A 20,830-nucleotide genomic window follows, 5' to 3' on the forward strand; every position below is an offset into this window, starting at 1 on the left:
CAGATTTTGCCTTAAATTGTTCAATGATATTTTAACAGTACATTGGGCATGTGGGCAGAAAAGATCAGGTAATGATAATGGAAATAGAGCCAACAAGATCAAAAAGGATTGTAAGATTTTGAAGTAGTAAGTCCCCCAACCATAAACTTGAAGTTGGAAATTGGTTAGTATTTATTTATACATTCATTTATCAGATGTACCCTTAGGGTAAAACCTGCAAAGACTTACTCCTTCATGTAGTCTGAAGGAAGGCATGACTACACATGCAAGTGAGAAATACTTAAGTGGGCTAGGTTCTGATACTCTCACAGTTCATAAATAATAATAAATAATAATAATATAAAATAACCTAACAATCTTGCAATTATTTGCCTCAAAAAAAAGACAGACATCCTTCAGGACGTGGAAATGGGGATGCATACCGTGCCTGTGAAAGATAATGGTCATACATCACTTGATATTATGGGGTTTTATATATTTCTTATGCTTGAAGAAAGCTGGAGCCTAAGAGTTAGGAGAGGTGATATGTAGTCAACAGACTGATGACCAAATCCGAAGCTGGGACCTTCAGTACTGAAGCACAAATCTCCATCACCTGAGTTAAAGTACTAGAGGCCCAGCAAAACCAAAGGAAAGCCTTCCACTGATTTCAGTAGCCTTTGGATTGGCTCCTAAATCCATTAGCTGGGAGGAACAACAGGCCACCGTCCACTCTGATTTAGGCACAGCAGGGAACATGTCACATGCTCTGAACAGTAGATTATACTTACAATTAAGTGTACTGAAAAAGAAAAATTTAGTCATATATTGCTCTGAAGTGCTGCCCCTGTTCTATCTGCAGCTGAAAATAAGAGTGTTTCCAGTCTCTTTCAGTTTCCTCTTTTCCATTTATAAGCTTACCCTCTGTAGGGGAGCTGAACTTGGTCTCATTTACAAATGTAGATAGATCGGATGGTTGTGGGTAATCCTGTTTATCTGTATCCAGATCCACAGTCATGCAAGTCCATTTCTGACTGGTTACGGAAGAAGCCAGTTTTTCCTCATCTGTCGCATGAACCACGGTGGATATAACTGGCGGTGTTTCTGGAGTAGGCAGTGGAGTGGAATCCTGCACAGAACAAATGTTAACCGAATCTATTATCTTTCATTACTTCGTTGAGCCATCAGTTAGCAATATTTGTCTGAATTCTTTTGTCTATCTTTCTCCCCACCCCCCTTTTGCTGTTCTAATTCCATGCTACTTACTACAGCTCCATATAAAATACTTGAGGAAAGAGACCCAGCTCATATCTGTAGCATTTGGAATTACACCAGGAATAACTTGTCTCAATAATTAGACTCTCTTTATCTGTACAATGAAACCCTTTTATAATAAACATGGATACAGTAACTCCTCACTTAACTTTGTAGTTATATTCCTGAAAAATGCGACTTTAAGCGAAACAATGTTAAGCGAATCCAACTTCCCCATAAGAATTAATGTACATAGGGGGGGTTAGGCTCCAGGGAAATTTTTTTCACCAGACAAAAAACTATATATTATATAGATATACACACAGTATACATTTTAAACAAACAATGTAATACTGTTCACAGCTATGATGATTGTGAAGCTTGGTTGAGGTGGTAAAGTTAGAGGGAGAAGGGAGGGATATTTCCCAGGGAATGCCTTGCTGCTAAATGATGAACTAGCACTCGGCTGAGCCCTCAAGGGTTAATACATTGTTGTTAATGTAGCCACTCACACAAAGCAGCCCGAACATGAGGGAGGGAAGACAGCATAGCAGACAGAGACAGACACACACCTTGTGTGTGGGGGAGAAAAGAGAGATGCACACTGCCCCTTTAAGTAAGCTGTCCCACTCTTAAGTGCATTGTCTTTTTAAGTGGATCAGGAAGTTGAGACAGCAGCTGCTGCCCCAAGCTCTCTCTGTCTCTCTCGGTGTCCCCTCCCTGCTCTATATGGAGAAGGGGTAAGTGGGGTGCAGGAGCAGGGGGTAGGGAGACACCCTGACATTAGCCCCCCCCCCCCTTTCCCTCCCTGCACAGCAAACAGGACTCTCTGGGAGCAGCTCCAAGGCAGAGGGCAGGAGCAGCACATGGCTGTGGGGGGAGGGACAGCTGAATTGCTGATTGATAGCCTGCAATTGATAGCCTGCTGGGCGGCTGCTGCACAGGGAATTTAGGGGAGCGGGGAGATGATGGGGGGCTGCTGGTCCACCCTGGTTACAAGCCCCCACCAGCTAGCTGCAACGGGCTGCTCTTCCTGCAAGCAGTGGACAAAGCAGGCGGCTGCCAAACGACGTTAGAAGGGAGCATTGCACAACTTTATGTGAGCATGTTCCCTAATTGATCAGCAATGTAACAACGTAACAACGTTAACCAGGACAACTTTAAGTGAGGAGTTACTGTATTGCAAAGCTGTGTTGATGAGGTAGAATGACAATCCTGACTTAAGTGTACTTTGAAATGTGCCAACTGCAATTCAGTTGAGGTGGGGAGGGAATTGGGGGGAAAGACTTCAGCATACAATGGATCCACAGATTTTCTTTGCTGTCTTTACTGAACATTATTTTCATGCTATCTTTTCCATGGCATCATTTATGGTGTATGTGTAAGTTTCTAGATTCTGTTGATGCAAGTAAAAAAGATGAGATTATTTGGAGTTGATGGTCATGCATGTGAGCTCAGAGATTTTCAGGAGTTAAGACAGAAATATCTGTGGTTGGAGATCAGTACATGACATAAGTGGCACACAAAATGCATAGTCTCCTAGGAATTCAAGAGGGCAATTGACTTTTAGGGATTGTCTGTATGGTGAGTTAGTGCACGGGAAGCCAGGGCTGTCTACAGTGCACTAGCTTGCTGCTGGACAAAGCTTCCATACTAAATGTTTTGTAATGTGCTTTGAAGTACTGCTGTTTGAAACACTACACTCACCATGTAGATTAGCCCTGACACTTCCCTTATGGTAATGATCTCACATAACACAAACACGGACTTCAAAGGTCATGAATCCTCCCCCCCTGTCTCGACAATGTCAGCCAGCTTAAAGGGAAGGTTAGGATACATAACATGGGAGGTGACAATGGCATGAAAAGAAATGTCCCAGATTAAAGTAGTGAGCCAAAGGCTATTATCTCATACATGACGCCGCCTTTGTTAACTCCTCCACGCAAGAAAAGCCACCCACCAGTGTTTTAAGATGAAAAATATTATTTCTGTTCACATACTTTGCAGAGTAACACACTTGCATTATTCATACTTTTCTTTCAGCATATCATTTTTATTTGTGTACTTTACAGTTTTCTGGTCTAATAGGTTAGATGAATTCTTCTGAGTGCTAATATCCTAAATATATTTGTTCATTACTATACTTATAAGACAGGACTTCCCAAAGAGTATTTCTGAACAGTCCAACTGGAATTCCTAGGACAAATACCCGGTCTAACTGGCATTGTACAAATTAATCTTAAAACGGGAGAAAAAAAATTAATAAACCTTACCAATGCTTACAACTATTCAAATATAACAATGTTACATTAATTTACTTTCCTTCTACAATCAAAACTAATGACCTATGTCAAAACAACATAGCACTTTACCTGAGAGGGCGCATCCGAGAGGGGAGATCTTTTTGGTGACTTTTTCACCCTAAATGTATCACTAAAAACAAAGTTAAAACAGTAAATATGGCATACAAAAGAGAATCAGCAGCATATAACATTTAGCAATACAGAGCTAAAGAAAATACTACCTCCTCTATAAGCCCTCCTGCTTTAAGACATCTTCCATTACAAAGCAATACCACTGAAAAACATGCTTTAAGTATTGCTTTTTATCATGCATTTTGGTACAGGACTTCGTTCCCTAAACCAGTAAGATAAACTAAGAAAGGGAGATGAACAGCAGGATTGCCATGTGTCTAAATTCATTCAAAAAGTCTATTCAAGTCAAATATTGATAAGGAATGAGGATTACCCAGTGGTTAGGGCACTAGGATAGGACTTGGGAGACTCTGGTTCAAAAATCCCCAGCCCCATCACAGACTTTCCTCTGTGACCTTGAGGAAGTCACCTAGCCTCTTTGTGTCTCAGTTCACCAGCTGTAAAACGGAGATAATAGTACTTTCCTATCTCACAGGGTTATTGTGAGAATAAATACATTGAAGATTGGGGGTTCAACTACTACGGTAAAAGGGGCCGTATATGCACATACGACAGATAAGAGATTAATTTCCTTGCCACATGTCAACAGGTTTTTGATGAACTGCATATGAAGGTTTGTGGCAGGATATGCACATTGCTCCTAAGATTTCAGGACCAGATATCGCATTAAGTTCACAGTGATGGGAAAGGAAATCCCACAAACTTGGACTTTCATGGTAAAGATGAATATATTTACTCACATGGGAATACTGCTTCTTCTAAATCCCAGAACATAAACTGTCAATACAACAGTTTTAACTAGGGTTGTCGATTAATCGCAGATAACTCACACGATTAACTCAAAAAAATTAATCACGATTAAAAAAAATAATCGCAATTAATTGCAGTTTTAATTGCACTGTTGAACAACAGAATACCAATTGAAATTTATTAAATATTTTGGATGTTTTTCTAAATTTTCAAATATATTGCTTTAAATTACAACATAAAGTGTACAGTGCTCACTTTATATTACTTTTGATTACAAATATTTCCATTGTAAAAATGATAAACAAAAGAAATAGTATTTTTCAATTCACCTCATACAAGTACTGTAGTGCAATGTCTTTGTTGTGAAAGTGCAACTTACAAATGTAGATTTTTTGTTACAGAACTTCACTCAAAAACAAAACAATGTAAATCTTTAGAGCCTACAAGTCCACTCAGTCCTACTTCTTGTTCAGCCAATCGCTAAGAAAAACAAGTTTGTTTACATTTACGGGAGATAATGCTGCCTGCTTCTTATTTACAGTGTCACCTGAAAGTGAGAACAGGCGTTAGCATGGCATTTTTGTAGCCAGCATTGCAAGGTATTTACGTGCCAGATATGCTAAACATTCATATGCTTCATCATGCTTCGACCACCATTCCAGAGGACATGCTTCCATGCTGACAATGCTTGTTTAAAAAAATGCATTAATTATATTTGTAACTGAACTCCTTGGAGGAGAACTGTATGTCTCCTGCTCCATGGTTTTACCCGCCTTGTGCCATATATTTTGTGTTATAGTAATCTAGGATGATGACCCAGCATATGTTGTTTGATTTAAGAACACTTTCACTGCAGATTTGACAAAATACAAAGAAGGTTTCAATATTAGATTTCTAAAGATAGCTACAGCACCAAGGTTTAAGAATCTGAAGTGCCTTCCAAAATCTGAGAGGGATGAGGTATGGAGCATGCTTTCAAAAGTCTTAAAAGAGCAGAAAGCAACAGAGGGTCCTGTGGCACCTTTAAGACTAACAGAAGTATTGGGAGCATAAGCTTTCTTGGGTAAGAACCTCACTTCTTCTGAGGTTCTTACCCACGAAAGCTTATGCTCCCAATACTTCTGTTAGTCTTAAAGGTGCCACAGGATCCTCTGTTGCTTTTTACAGATTCAGACTAACACGGCTACCCCTCTGATACTTAAAAGAGCAACTTTCTGATGCAGAAACTACAGAACCCGAACCATCAAAAAAGAAAACCAACCTTCTGTTGGTGGTATCTGACTCAGATTAAGACAATGAACATGTGTGGGTCCGCACTGCTTTGGATCGTTATCAAGCAGAATCCGTCATCAGCATGGACATGTCCCTTGAAATGTTGGTTGAAGCATGAAGGGACATAAAAATCTTTAGCACATCTAGCACTTAAATATCTTGCAACGCCAGCTACAACAGTGCCATGAGAACACTTTCAGGTAACATTGTAAACAAGAAGCAGGCCGCATTATCTCGTGCAAATGTAAACAAACTTGTTTGTCTGAGCAACTGGCTGAACAAAAAGTAGGAATGAGTGGATCTTAGGCTCGAAAGTTTTACATTGTTTTATTTTTTAATGCAGCTATTTTTTGTGCATAATTCTACATTTGTAAGATCAACTTTTATGATAAAAAGATTGCACTACAGTATTTGTATTAGGTGAATTGAAAAAATACTATTTCTTTTGTTTTTTACAGTGCAAATATTTGTAATAAAAAATAAATATAAAGTGAGCACTGTATACTTTGTATTCTGTGTTGTAACTGAAATCAATATATTTGAAAAATGTAGAAAACATCCAAAAATATTTAAATAAATGGCATTCTATTATTGTTTAACAGCGTGATTAATCGTGCGATTAATTTTTTTAATCGCTTGACAGCCCTAATTTTAACCCTTCAAAGCATGGTGTTTTCCAGTCAAAGACGTGGAAAGGAGAATACCCACACATGATCATGTACACATCTACCCTGATATAACGCTGTCCTCGGGAGCCAAAAAATCTTACCGCTTTATAGGTGAAACCACGTTATATTGAACTTGCTTTGATCCGCTGGAGCGCGCAGTCCCGCGACCCCCTCCCCCCCCCCGAGCGCAGCTTTACCGCGTTATATCCGAATTCGTGTTATATCAGGTCACGTTATATCGGGGTAGAGGTGTATATATATGTAAGGTACGCTGCCTGTATGTGTGTTTGCCATTTCCAAAAGGTTAAAAATTCCCTAATGAAAACATTCCCAGATTGATGCAAGATCTACCAGCGCTCCAGATGCAAGCTGCCAGACCTGACCTAACTGGCTTTTGATATTAGGTGGAAGAGGCAGGGGAACAGCCTGCACAATTTCACGCCGAGTTACTCAATAAAGCCTTTGTGGTTGAGGTTAGATGAAGTGGTGAAAATTATAGCTCTGCTCTGATCAATGACTTGCAAGGCAACAAAAGGAGTTTACAATGAAGCGTTTCAAATGATAGAGAATAAGTCAATACTTCACCTATAAACATACATGACCAAAAAAATTGGCCATCTGTTTGCTGGTATAAGTATTCTATACCGGCTGTTAATTACTAAGTCTGATAATATAAATAATGAGAATAATTGTTTTCTTTAAAAAGTACTTATAAACATTAGATAGTGTTTAAGAAACAATGGCTGTACAGTGTTGTATAATGCAATATTCTATTAATCAAGCTAATAAGAAAGTGTTAATGCTTTAGCTGAGGGCATCAAATATATACAGTTTTAAAAAACCAATCCTTCTAGACAGGCAACCAGACACTGACATAATACCTTCCCTCAAGCTTATTCACAGCCAGGCAATTTCACTTAAAATAACTTTTACATAAGCCAGTAAAAATAACACCGTAAAGCTCCATGCCCAATAATTCTTGATCATGCTGAAAATAAAGTAAAATAAAAATGTTTAAAAAGCCCATAAACCATTAACAAAGTATACAGCACTTTCACCATAGCAGGCCCGTTAGATTAAATTTACTTACAACAGAGAACATACAGACATCACATCTTCTACCATCCTAAGACAAATAAGACAAAGAAAAGAGAGACAGACAGAAGGAACTGACAAAAAGGATAAATCTGCAGACACTCTGTTAATGTGTTAGAGCAAAATCACCATACATTTTTGATATCCTAGGAAGTCTGCACAACCTTAAAACGTTTTTTAATGGGAAGGGGTGGAGAAGAGAGGTGATAATTCCTAAACCAGTTTATGTTCTTAAATTCCATATAATTTTCTGACATGTTTTCACTGCATAAAAACCATTTTTTCATAGCAGAGGCCTACCAGTTTAATTGCTGTCAATGCTTTACACATTCTTGCCTTTCCTGAGGTAGCCATCTGCTTTCTTTTCAAGATAGAGTACTAGTTAATATACAGTATATAAAAAAAAGTTCCCAAGGAAATTAGTAGCAATTAAGTTTAAAGAAACAGAAGAACACTAGGTTCTTTTATGACTATTGATCTATCAGTAGAAGGCAGTAGAAAAAGTTCCTGGTCTGTGTATTTCAAATTACTTCCACACTCTAAGAAAGAAAGGGAAATTTCTTTAAGTTTTTGTATTTTTGGCTCTTAATGAAATGACAGTTTGAGTATTGACAGTTCAAAGTGAATGCTCTGGAAATTGGGACAGTTCTATTTCAATAACCAGGGCTAGAAAAAGTCTTCATCCGCTTCCATGCTTGTCAGCTTTAATGCCATATTTTTAAGCAGGATGATCTTGAAAGCTGGCACCTTCCATATCTAAACACAGTCTTCTGAAAGGGTCTGGATGCTTCCCAACCATCAATACAGGGGAGAGTTGAGGTTCAGATCTAAACGGGCCACCCATTCTTTATTCATAACTAGCGAGCATTGAGGGAGCAGCTGCTGCTCTTTGTTCAGTATCATCTCAGCAAAATGATCTGTCTCAGAACCACAGTTAAATATTTAGAGACATGACTGGAATGCAATTTGAGTTGAGCTGAAATCCATTCCCAAGTCTGTTCTTTTAATAGAGTGGTGAGTGAGTGTTTAGAATGTTTACACTTTTACTCCAGGATGATGTAGTGCCACTAATGTGCGCTGTAGAATCAAGCGCACTGTAGTGTTAGTGATGCTTAAGCTAGTGACTCACTCTTAGGCATCCTACAGGTCTAGCCTGGAAATCACCATGCTCCCCTCTGCTAGAAAACACAATAAGCAATACATTTTCAAAGCAGTCTGCAGGGATTTCTCCCTGCAACTCTCAATGTTAACAAGGACTCTTGGCATTGAAAAACTAACCCTTAAGCTAGTTTTTAAAAATAAATAAATAAATAAAATCTTAGGATATTACAGTATCAGTTTAAACTGAGCCAAGTGATTCCTGAAATGAAGATCAGCAAGATAAATCACCATTTAAGGTCCTTCACTTTAATAGCTTCCTTTCTTCTTCTAGGAGCTCCCCTGAAGTATTTGTGACTGGGCTCCCCAAATGGTGGTTCTCCTGCAATGGATCCCATTGAGCAGTCTCATGCCATGGACTCTTATGTGGGGAGGGGACAGACTGGGGCACAGACACAGTGTTGCCCATTTCACCCCCCAACAAGCCCTGCAGTAAATCCCCTCTAAGAATATTATAGCTGTAGGCTGCATTCTCATTAACATGCAGCTCCTGCGCACTGGGGACAACCACTTACATGGATTCCAGACGCTGCTAAGGGCAGGTGACTCCATGAAAGCACAGCTCAGCAAAGGCAGCTGTGTTGCCTGGAGCCAGGGAAGAGTAACAGAGGGCAGATAAGCCTTGTGCCTCCCGCAGACCTGAGATATTTGGGAGGGGGTAAACCCCTACCCCCAGTGAAAGACAACAGAGAAAATTCTGCGGAAGGAACTTCATGGAGTGCTCTCACTAGCTTCTGTAAGTTTTTCCAGGCGATGGGGCAACCTGGATCAGTGTGTTCCATTACAAACCTCTGTTCTCAATGATTAAATAACGCAAGGCCTGTCCTGCAATTTACAATACATGAGCTTGCACACTGACTTTAGTGGCGCTCCATCTAGGCACAGGGGACCTCTTCCTGGTAGTAAATTGCTGGACTAAGGCCTTGAATATTAAAATCCCCTCTAGAATGAAATTCAAATCTCACACACGCAGATGCACTTTTTAGTCTTGTTATTTTTGTTCAAAGTTGAATATGTTATTCTTGGAGAATTCTTTAGGTTTTAGGAATATTGAGGAAAATATCCTCTCTCAGTAGACATTTTAAAATTTCTCTGGCACCTACTCTGAACTCCAGGCATTTCCCAAAATTTAAAACACATCATCAGAAAATCTGGCATCTCCCTCAAAAAACCTGAAGTCATTCTGCCCAACCGTATCACATCCTATAACATCCATTCAAGTAATTCAAAAATGACTTCTACTTCAAAACGCAAAACATCCCAAACCACATACAAACCTAAATCTGGCAAATGGCTGGAGTTAGAAGTCCAACTCATGCCAGGAAATAAAAAGCATAATTGGACATTCTCCATCCTTCATTTCATAGCATTATAGAGTTTACTTTTTTGTTTTACAATGTTTGCCTTATCTTTAGCTCTTCGGTCTTTTCTTAGTTTTAGTGACAAACTTAAATTTTAAGATGTAGTATGTTATCTTTAATTAGCAGACACTATTAAGTTATAAAGGGACTTTCAGAGAGACCTTATTAGATATGTTCTCTGTTTATCTGAAATGTAAAATCCTGTGAATAAAATCTGTGGTAACTAATTCAAAGAAAATTATGTCTGAGGGGATAAGATAGCAGAAGTGCGCATCATTAAGTTAACTACATGGGAATCAGTACCACTGGATACCGAGTTTTATTAACCAACCAACCAACCAATCAAATGTAGCAGCTAGAACCATTTCTCCCACAACTTGGCCTATGGGCATAGAAATAGGAAATAAACTAAGGGTTTTTTTGATCATCCTGTGAATCCTGAAACTACTTTTATAGAAAAATGTTTTCAAAGGTTATAGCCTCACATTAAAAAAATATGATGAAAAAAAACAGGAATTCAAACTAGTAAAAATAAGACAGTTTTCCACTTCTCATACATATACATAAAAAAAATACTGGATGAAAACATGGCCCTACTTAGTTTTGCCACTGATTTCATTCACTATATCCCACAAACCCTAACTCACACAAGTACTCTTCATTTATGTGAGCAGTCCCATTAGCTTCAATAGGGGTTTGTGTGTGTAAGGACTACTCGCACAAGTAAGGGGGCCTTGCATTAGCAATAGGCCAGGGAATTATTTTTTCCCATTGCTGAACTCACTACACAACGAGTAAGCTAACATTGAAAATGTGGCACAAAAATTGCTAAAGGCCCAATCCTAGTCTCACTGAAGTCAATGGGCATTCAGGCACTGACATCAGTGGGAGTAGGACTGGGCCCTTAAACTTCCAACATCCAATTATTAATCCTGTGACCTGGTCTGGGTTGGTTTCTCTGGGTTTTTACTACAAGTTATATGGTGGTGGGAGCAACATGGCATTGATGATGTACAGGAAAGCCTATGCCTACCGTGTGTAAGCCATAAACATATATCTGGTTGTCTAGTAATACATTCATCAGCACCATGTTTCTAACCTTACTGAAACTCATGAATTATAAAACTATCGTAATTATGGTGGGGTGCAAGGAGGAGCACTTCATAATCCAGAAACATCTCTATACTTTAACTTACGTTTTTAGTGGTGTCTTCTTCTTTTTTGCAGGTTTATTTAGGTTGTCTCCTTCAGTTCCATTTGTTTCATTGCCATTGGCTGGTATCTCAAAGGAGGCTGGAGATTTAGAAGGTGAGCTGGTGATCTTCGAAGACAGCCTGAAAGCGTCAATTGAGTCCTCGCAGGTATCTGGATCAAAACTGTACGTTTGTTGAGGCAATTTGGGAGATTCTTGCATTTTTGTAGTGGAAGAGAATGGGTTAAAGTTGGGATCATCCCACTTGTCAATATCAAAAGTATAAGAGCCTTTTGAAATCGGGATATCATTTGGATCAGTGAGTGACTTGGTTGGTGTGGTGGGAGCATTGTCAAGCTTTTCCACTGTCTTTTTAGTCTTTGGCCTCCTTAGTGGCATTTTGGCACCAGATTTTTTACCTGCTTTTTTGGGTGGGGGAGTGCTTTCTTGCTGGTCCTCTCTGCTCCCCTTTTCCTCAGAATAATCAAACTCTAGTCTCACAGCTAGACCTTTGACTGGAGGATCCTCTTGTCCTCCAGTGTCAGATGGAGTCACCTCCACGGCCTCTGGTGCCGTTGTAAGAGGTTGAGTTTTTTTACTGGCAGGTGGAGAAGTTTGCACTTTGCTTTCTCCAGTACTAAATGTACTAATCTCTTCAAAGTTCTCTCGATCAAAGGGATAGGAAGCTTCAGGCACAGCCGGGGCCTCCTGTTTCTCCGTAGAGATTTGGGAAGGTTCAGTACATTCAGGTTTAATTGATTCAACCTTTACCTCAGACAACAGTTTTTCTTCACTTGGGACAGAAGCTTGTTGGCTAATGTCAGATGGTTCTTGTTGCGTTTCTTTCACTGGTGGAGAGTCTGCAGATTTTTTTGCGGATTGCTTCTTCTTTAAGGAAGGTGGCCTGGGTTTCTTTGTTCGCTTAAGGGTACTAGAAGCACTACTTGAACCAGTATTGAACACGTCTGCTGTTGGAATTACTGTCTCATTATTGCCAAGATAGGAAACGCCATCAAAATCACTAGCTTGCAAACTAAGAGACCGAGACAAAGTAGATCTGGAAATTGGGACAGAATCTGTGGATTTTCTTCGAACATTCGCTTTAGGGTCCCGATTCTTAGCTTCTGGAGTGCTAGGTTCTAAGGTATGGAAAGAATCTACCAACTCAATGTTATCAAAGTCTAAGTTGTAAGTCCCGCTGCTGGCTATAGGCTTATCCTCATCAAAGACAGTAGAAAATGAATGGGAGGGAGGACGGAATGGGCTTTCTTCAATTGATTCACTATGTGATGCATCAATTATGGACACAGTATCAGAACAGAATCCTATGGGAACAAACAGAAAAGCCAGTGAATGAAACACATCAGTCACTAAGCCCCAAATGCTTTTCTGTTTAAGTGTTTTATTACTTTTTATCTAACAAATATACCAAAAATGGAACAAAACAAAAAAATACAAGTGAGACAAATGGAGTAAATCCTAAATGAAAGAAAATATGTACACCAGGGCATATTTAAGTCATGGTATGAATGCAGAAGAACATTTGAACAGCTCTTTTATTCCGCCTTGTAGTTTGGTGACAATACATTATATACACTTGTAAAGGTTTACATGGAGTATTTTTAGTTGCTATTTCAGAGCTAGTTAAGGAGACAGAGATGGAAATCGAGTTAGTAGAATATGCTAAAATACTCTAAATACTGGGTGATCTGACCATCAAATACTGGTTCACGCACATTCCCCTTAGGATAATGGTTTAATACCTGGCATTTACAGAATTGTATCAAAACATACTCTTTTTACAGTTGCTGGTACTGCAGTCCTCTAATTTGACTGAAGCTTCAGTGACTTGCATATTTTTCTCCCAGTTTAATGTCCCACATTCCATCTTGACCGTCCTTCCAGTGCAAGAGAAGACTGGGTGTGGCTTTCTTTCCAAGGTTTATCAATATTACTCTTGTTTTAGCCGGAGTGAGGGAGGGGAAGAGAGGGAGGAGTAGGAGAGTCAAAATTCAGAGTTGAGTTGATAACTCCATTTTTATATGTCTTTACGCATGAGGTACTGAGAATTTCAATTAAAAAAAATAAAATAAAATAGGGAAAGCAGGCAAAGAGAAAGCAGACTGTACAAAATTTCTGAAATTGAACTTTTCCATTGGAAACTGCCTCACTTTACTATATTTTTTATCATTAGTGGAAAAAAACCCTATTTGTTAAAGTTCTACAACCAGAATTCTCTCTCTTTGATTAAAGCATATAGATCTGTTCATGACAAGGTCTTCCAAAGAGGTTAACAGAAGCCCCATGACTTGGGACATTTAAAACTAAGCTGTTAAAGCATAAGCAAATATATTTTAGGACACAGGCAGAGAAGGAAATGGATTAACTGACCTTGTGACAGAGATGGCAGTTTCCTGCCATATGCTGGAAAATCTTATTGAATCAAGTTAAAGTATCTTAGCCTCTCATTGTATTAAAATGGAAATGTGTTATTGTGGGATTGTATGTAACTTGTTTAGGAGACCTGACTAATATAAATCTTGGGAAGTGTTATGTGCTTAGGCGCACTCTTTTAAACAATGGACTAAGACAAGAATGAACTGTTAATTGAGTAGACTTCCTAGGAAATATTTGGGAAGAGAGGAATACAAATGACCCATCTCCAGAGCCATCCCTGAGCAGAACCCATTGTCTGGCTGATTACCTATTCACAGCCTCTTCAAAGACCCAAACTGGACAAAGGGGTGACTCTGCATGGGAGGGGTTTAAAGGACTGACTGTTCACCAGCCAGAGTCATTATTGTAGTCAGGGGGTGATCTCTGGTAAGCTTATTAGCATGCATGTAGATTCTTTTATTGTTTTTGATACGGTTTCTCTATAATGCTTTCACCTTAAAAACAAATGTGCTTGCTTAGAAAGAGCTGTGCAGTAGCTCGTAGGCGCCAACTTTCTCCGGCGCCGGTAGGTGCCCGCGCCCCCCCCCGCCCCTGGCCCCGCCCTAACTCCGCCCCTCCCCCCCATTGGATCCCTTTCCCAAATCCCCGCTCCGGCCCCGCCTCTTCCCCCAGCGCGGCGTGTTCCCCTTCCTCTCCCCTCCCTCCCTGCCCTGCGAATCAGCTGTTTTGTGACGCAAGCACTGAGGGGGCGGGGAAGTGGGACGCGGTGGCGCGCTCGTGGCGGAGGCAGAGGTGAACTGGAGCAGGGGGGTGGGGCGGGGCCAGGCGGAACTGCCAGTGGGTGCTGAGCACCCACCAATTTTTTCCGTGGGTGCTCCAGCCCCGGAGCACCCACGGAGTTGGCATCTATGCAGTAACTTCATTATGGCAATTACACTGTTTGCCATTTCTGAGGAGAAAAGCAAAGCAGGCTTGTTTAGGCAGCATGACTTTGCTGGGGAATTCAGATCATAGGCTGGGAGTGGTACAGCTGGAAATATCCCAGTCAGGAGGGAGAGAAATGTGCGTCTCTGCCCAAGAGAGGCAACAGATGGGGAGCCAGAAATCTAAAAGGGGTACCCTGGCTGTATAGAGGGAGATTACAGATGCAGTTGCCATGAACTGTGACAAACCCATTAGATCTTTTCCCTTCTCTAATCTCATCCTTCTCTAATCTCAGTTATGTGGATTACAAAAAAATTCTGCAAATCCTGATCATCACATGCTGTCATCACAGTACCAGAAGATAAATATCATGGTATGGATTCTCTTCTATGCCAAGATCTGCTTAATGTTGCGTCCTCAGGGTTGTGGCAGGGAACAGGATATGGGTCTTCAGTTCTGACTTTCACTCTGGTTTCAGAGCAGTGTCTAGAGTCTAGCTTACTCTAAATATAACCAACTGTGTATGGTCCCTAAGAGACCATCCATGAGTTGAGAATTGGTAGAGCCCTTACACTGAGGTGGGGGTGGTTGGCACAGGATCCAGCTTTGATTTTCACCGTCCCTCAGCAGGAGGAATTCTCAGATGGCCAGATTTCAGCCCCTGTGTGTAAGACCCTGGAGTCATGTCATAACACCAGCTTAGCAATGTCTTCGCTGCATGGATGAAGCTCAGGTGGCTGGAGAGGGCTGGTATTCTGGGGATGCAGCTAGTCATTTTCTCTCTGTACTATAGGGACAGGCTCCCAGACCAGGGGCTCTTCTTGGCTGTCTCCTTGCAGACAGCCCACCCCTGCCACTGTACTCCAAAACCAGAATCCCGAGCCATAGGTTCACAGGGATTTGCATTATACCATAAAAATGTAATATACACACACCACCATACTGTATTGTGATGTTTGCATCTATCAAATTCTAACCTGCCATTTTGGGTGAAGTCCGACAAAGTGGATTTCATATTTAAAAATGTGTCCATGCCTATTTAGCAAGCAGATGCCCATTTGCCAACTTATGGAAATGCCTCTTATAAGACGTTTAATTTTTGCCTAGTTAAAATTTTTTCTGCATCTATTCTGGTCTCAGTAAAACAAAACAAAGTTAGAAAATTAAGAAACCAGAATCTGTGAAGATGATCAGAAATAGTGCCGGTCTTATTTTCTCTTGGTTTGTAAGTTGGCTATAGATTCTGGAAATGGATATTTTGCCAGGGCTGTGTCATTAGTGGGATCCATGAGTCTTTCTTCATCTAATACTGACTTAACTCTTCCCCAAATACCTTAATGATATGTACCATCCCTAAGAATCATTAATGAGTAACAAATGCATTCCCTTTTTCTCTTGAAACAGAAAAGAAAGTCCTTTAAATTCAGATTTCAGGCGCAAGTACTTTGCAGACCAAATTCATGGTTAACACACTTCTGATGACTGCATTGGTCTGGCCTTATTACCTTCCAATTATTCTGCTCTGCTTGTGTTCAGTAAAGTTCTAGCTACAGGCAGAGACCACAGGGCATTCACAGTTGGTTTAAATACTAGAGCAAGGCATGTGGTCATCTGATTATAGCTACTGGTTTAGGGGAAAAAAAAGTTTCTTAAAAAGACATTTTACGGCTTATTTGCCAAGGTGTTTTAAATTATGCTGAAACAAAGACTAGTAGTAAAGTGAAAGGCTACAAAATAAGCACTCACAGTAACTGAATGAATATTTGCTGGTTACCATCCTTTCACTTGTATTAGAATCAAATATATTTATCTATGAATAGTAACCAATCAAATAAGATAATATTCAGATTTTCTTCAAAGACAGCACTGCAGTCTTTCAGGTTAAAAGCACTAAGGAGTTATAGAATAGTGCAGGATCTGGTAACATTCATATTTCCTTTAAGTTTGTCTAGGTACTCATACGTCCTCCATCACCATAACAAATTTAAGCAGTGTGCCCATATGATATATAACTCATCTGATATTACTGTGTTTGACTATCTGTTCATTTTTTTTTCAGTCATTAATAATGACAGAATATTAAACAACAGTTCATTACCTTTTTTGTTGTCTGGACCTGACATTATTTCCTTATAATACACAAGTCATTTCAAAAGTGTGGCTAGCATATACATTAGAATTGTCACTGTCACTTCATTGTGATAAAGACTCACTAATAATGCTAGTTGGAAAATTTTAGAACTGTTTTCTGTTGGAAAACGCGGTTGCGTCAAAATCGGGACAGAACCAAAATTCTGAAATCTTTAAATTCTCCATGAAATTACATTTCTTTTTCCTGCACAGTTCTGCCCATTAATACTTTGTGTTAAGGTAGCACAGATGAAAGAGAAACACAAAGAATCTATACTTACTACTATTATTTAAGTCCTTACCTCTATACTTTACTACTAGATCCTGTGGATAGAAAGCATTTCCTCTTTGCTGCAGCGGCAATTAGAGGTATCTGTGTGAGGATTTTGCCAGGAATATTATTTATGAAGATAAAGAGCTAGCAACTTTGAAGATAGCAGACACTTCCTAAATCAGCACCTTCAGATCAACCCCTACATCTTCAGATTTTTTCATTGGAATTCTAGCTACACAATTCCATGTTTCTCTGAAAATTTAGTGACTTCTGTGAATTTAAAAATGTTTTTTTCTTTAAAATGAATGCTAATCAGGTGGCACTATTTTAAGAGTGTGTATTTTTTTCTTACTCCAAATGGGTTGTGTTTGGGTTCAGTCGTGCTGAATGTTTTTTAATTAGAGTTGCTGCTGCCAGCTGAGCTGGTGTTTGCTTTTCACACTATGAGATCATTTTTTGACACTGATCAGTGCACTGCTAAGGAGACACCAGAAGTGTCACAAAACTCCAGTATTAGTCTAATCTGTACACTTTACAAGGGAATGGAGTGGAAGATAGCTAAATGCAATTAATAATAATAAACGACTGAATAGCTCTAATATGTCAGCATAGTCCAAGATGTAGGTCAGTGTGAAAGCAAAAGGGAGTCCAACAAGAAGTCTTCAAAAATTGTGTTAATAATAATAAATAACATAGTAATATTCATAACAAAGGCTTTCATTATGTCAGGCATCAAAAGGACAGAGGCCCCTTTGTGCTGGGTATTGTACAAACATATATAAAAAGATTTCTGCCCTGGAGGGCTTACAGTCTAAAAGACAGAAACAAATAATGGATTTGGGATGGGAATATATCATAAAGCAAATTAATATGGCTAGGAAAAAGCCTGAGTAGTTACATTATTTGCTTTTGTTGGTCGTTAATTTCTTTAAGGATTTAAGTTCTCCTGCAGCTAGCTATAGGTAATAAAGAACAAACTGTCTAAGAAAGCTGCAATACTTTCCAACAGTTTGAAATAAAACAATGTTGAAATTCTGCTGACAGCTCCACATATAATGCAGAAGCTGATTCCTGCCTATTACGTTGCTTTCCATACCCCCTTCCCTCCCACAACACGCTCCTGCTCCAGTCCTTTACTTATTCCTGGAGTCTAGTGCTCTGCAGTGTACATTTTGGATTAGCACTGTCAATTTTTGTTATTATTTTCTGAATACATCCAAAATATGGGCTTGTGGTAGAAATTACTTGTTACGTTGCTGTAGGATTCCTGCTATGTTACATCATCAATGTCTTCTGATGACAGAACTGCAGCGGAGGGAGACTTGAATTGTACTTACTGTTGTGAGACAATGCAGCTTTATTACTACAAAGAGCTTTTTAGACCATGCTCTTTTGACATTAGAAGTGCATCAACAGAGCAGTGAATTTTGCCCTTTCACATCAAAGTGATCTAAACAAAAGGGTACTACTACGCACAACATTTTATCACAAAGGCTGCAGTTTGTTCATTAAAGAACGCATTATGTAACACACACATTATGCAGTCATAAGAAGGTGAAATACGCTCCTGTGCAGAGGGCCAGCACGAAGTCTAATGGACCACTTAAATCTCACTTTTGGCCCTATTTTGAGGACTTACGTGGTCAATAGGCTTTGTGCTGGCCCACTGTATGGGGTGAAATTCACCTGCACGTTGTTATAAATTGTGCATAACAATGGATGGATGTTAGATACTAAGCTGTACTCAGTGGATAACTGATTACATAAACCACAAAAGTGCAGCTCAGGTGGCTTATGAATAGAGGTGGAGCCCAGGAAGGCAATTCCAGCCTTTTATTCACTATGAGGCAGGGCCCAATCCTCCATTCCTTACTCAAGCAAAAGTCTCTGACCTGAATGGGAGTTTTGCCTGAGGAAGGCACAAAGAATCAGATCCACTATGTCTAAGTCACATCTAAGGACATACAAAAAGTATGAAGAATTTATGTTGATGTAAACTAAAGAAGCACAACAAGTAATGGATTAGAGCAGTGGTTCTTAATCAGGGGTTCATGGTTCCCTGGCGGTAGCTGTGAGACAGTGTCAGGGAGTCCACGAAGTAGGGCTGTCATTAGATTGACTTGGGCCCAGGGCAGAAAGTTTGGAGGCGGGAGTTGCGGGGCTAGAGCCCGGAGCCCCAGCACCCTGTGGGACAGAAGCCCCAAGCTAACCCCGCACTGCAGCTGAAGCCTAAAGACCTCAGCTCTGCAGGGATAAAGCCCCAAGCCCGTCACCCATGGGGCAGAAACCCCTAGACCCACCACCCCATGAGGCAGAAGCCTCAAGGCCCCCTGGACCAGCAGCTGAAACATGAAGCCTGGAAGCTCCCCTGCCCCCTGCGGCTGAAGCCTGAAGCACCCTCCACTAGGCCCTGGAGTTTTATAGTATGGTGAGGGGGACTCAGAAAGAAAAAAGTTGAGAACCCATATATTAGAGAACATTATTAATTTTAGCTGTTGGAGATCATACAATGGCCCACTGCATAGGGTACTGAACTGGGAACTCATAAACCCTGGGTTCTGGTCCCTATCTCCCACAGGCTGCTGTGTGCTCTTAGGCAAGTTACTTCACCGCTCTGTGCTTCAGTTTCCCCTCCCACCTTTTGTCTGCTTAAATTATAAGCTCTTTGGGACTGTCTCTTCTGCATGTCTGTAGAGTGCCTAGTACAATGGGAGCGGATCTCAGCTGGAGACTCTAGGCACTAGTGTAATATGAAAAATAAATAATGAGTGGATGACAGTAAATGTGTATGCTGATTTTATACTTCTACGGATGCTCTTACGTGAGAGCATGACAACAGTGTTTAATGTTTGACATTTTAATCTATAGCTTATTATCTGACAAATAGATGAGGATAGAAGGATGTTACAAAGAACTGAAATGTTTGCACAAATGGTAGAGGAAAGTTATTTTCCTCCACTGATATCAGTAAGAATGAATTACTGCTTAATGTTCTGTGGTTAATTACAGAGAGAACTCAACCATCATTTATGCAGCATTTTATAAATCAATTAGGTGTTGATGACATTTTAAACCATGAAAGTAAAGCTCCATTGGTCTGCAATAACAAGCGCAGCTCTCCTAATTTACTTATATTTGTAAAGAATAATAAAGACCTGAACTGTAACTGGCATGAATTTTCTGTGCCACATAGAAGTGAGGGGCTTATTAGCATAAATACCTCTGTTATAATATATTAGAAATGGATAGAAGAGGCAGGGTTCAAGTCCAGACTGAAGTTTGGAGTTGGGGTTCAAAAGAAATTCTGGGTAGAAGTTGACCTTTGACACACCTTCCTTCCTCTCCACTCCTTGCACCCTGCCGGGTGGGGCTTGGGAAAAAACTGCAGCCAGGAACCAGCCAGGGATGCCAGCCAGTAGAACAGCTGCAGAAGCAGCCAAAGTAGGGACTTTTCAATGTTCAGACAACTTTCTGAACTTTTGATTGGGCTTGTGCTGATTGGCTGTTTGCTCCAACCCTCCCTCACAGTCACCTCCTCCTTCTCACCACACCTGCCCCATGACCCTGTTCTCCCTTTGTCCTGTCCCCCTTATCCTTTTTCCCTTCCATGTCCCTGCTTCCTTCCCTTTTCTTTCCATTTATCTGGTCGCCTCCAAACTAAACCCATGCCCTCGAAAAAAACATGGAACTAACATGACATTTGCTACCATCGCTTTGCTGCTTGTGTGTTATACCCTTTTCCCTGCCTCTTTGGGGCAGGGTCTGTGCTATTACTGTGTTTGTACAGTGCCTAGCACAATGAGGCCCTGTTCTTGGTTGCTCCTTAAGCACTACCATAATGAATAATAAATAATAATAAATAATAATAATTAATAATAAATCCCCTGTTGTTCCAAAATGCTGTAAATCTCATAAAACCCAGGTAGGTTATTTGCCACGGT

General features: G+C 40.2%; 1 protein-coding gene across 12 annotated transcripts in view; it reads right to left on the reverse strand.

The window, feature by feature from the left end:
* The window catches only part of TACC2 (transforming acidic coiled-coil containing protein 2), a 184,373-nt gene that overhangs the window by 34,735 nt on the left and 128,808 nt on the right, over positions 1 to 20,830 (reverse strand). For 8 of the 12 annotated variants that reach the window (XM_034777951.1, XM_034777952.1, XM_034777959.1 and 5 more), the window contains 4 exons: positions 11,169 to 12,489; positions 7,449 to 7,484; positions 3,606 to 3,666; positions 901 to 1,108 (listed from right to left, as the gene is read on the reverse strand). In XM_034777951.1, the coding sequence (XP_034633842.1) occupies positions 901 to 1,108; positions 3,606 to 3,666; positions 7,449 to 7,484; positions 11,169 to 12,489 (1,626 nt within the window). The remainder of the gene's footprint in view (positions 1 to 900; positions 1,109 to 3,605; positions 3,667 to 7,448; positions 7,485 to 11,168; positions 12,490 to 20,830) is intronic. The other 4 variants (XM_034777954.1, XM_034777955.1, XM_034777961.1 and 1 more) reach the window with 1 other exon arrangement.

Source organism: Trachemys scripta, chromosome 7, assembly GCF_013100865.1.
Source record: "Trachemys scripta elegans isolate TJP31775 chromosome 7, CAS_Tse_1.0, whole genome shotgun sequence".
Lineage (NCBI taxonomy): Eukaryota > Metazoa > Chordata > Testudines > Emydidae > Trachemys > Trachemys scripta.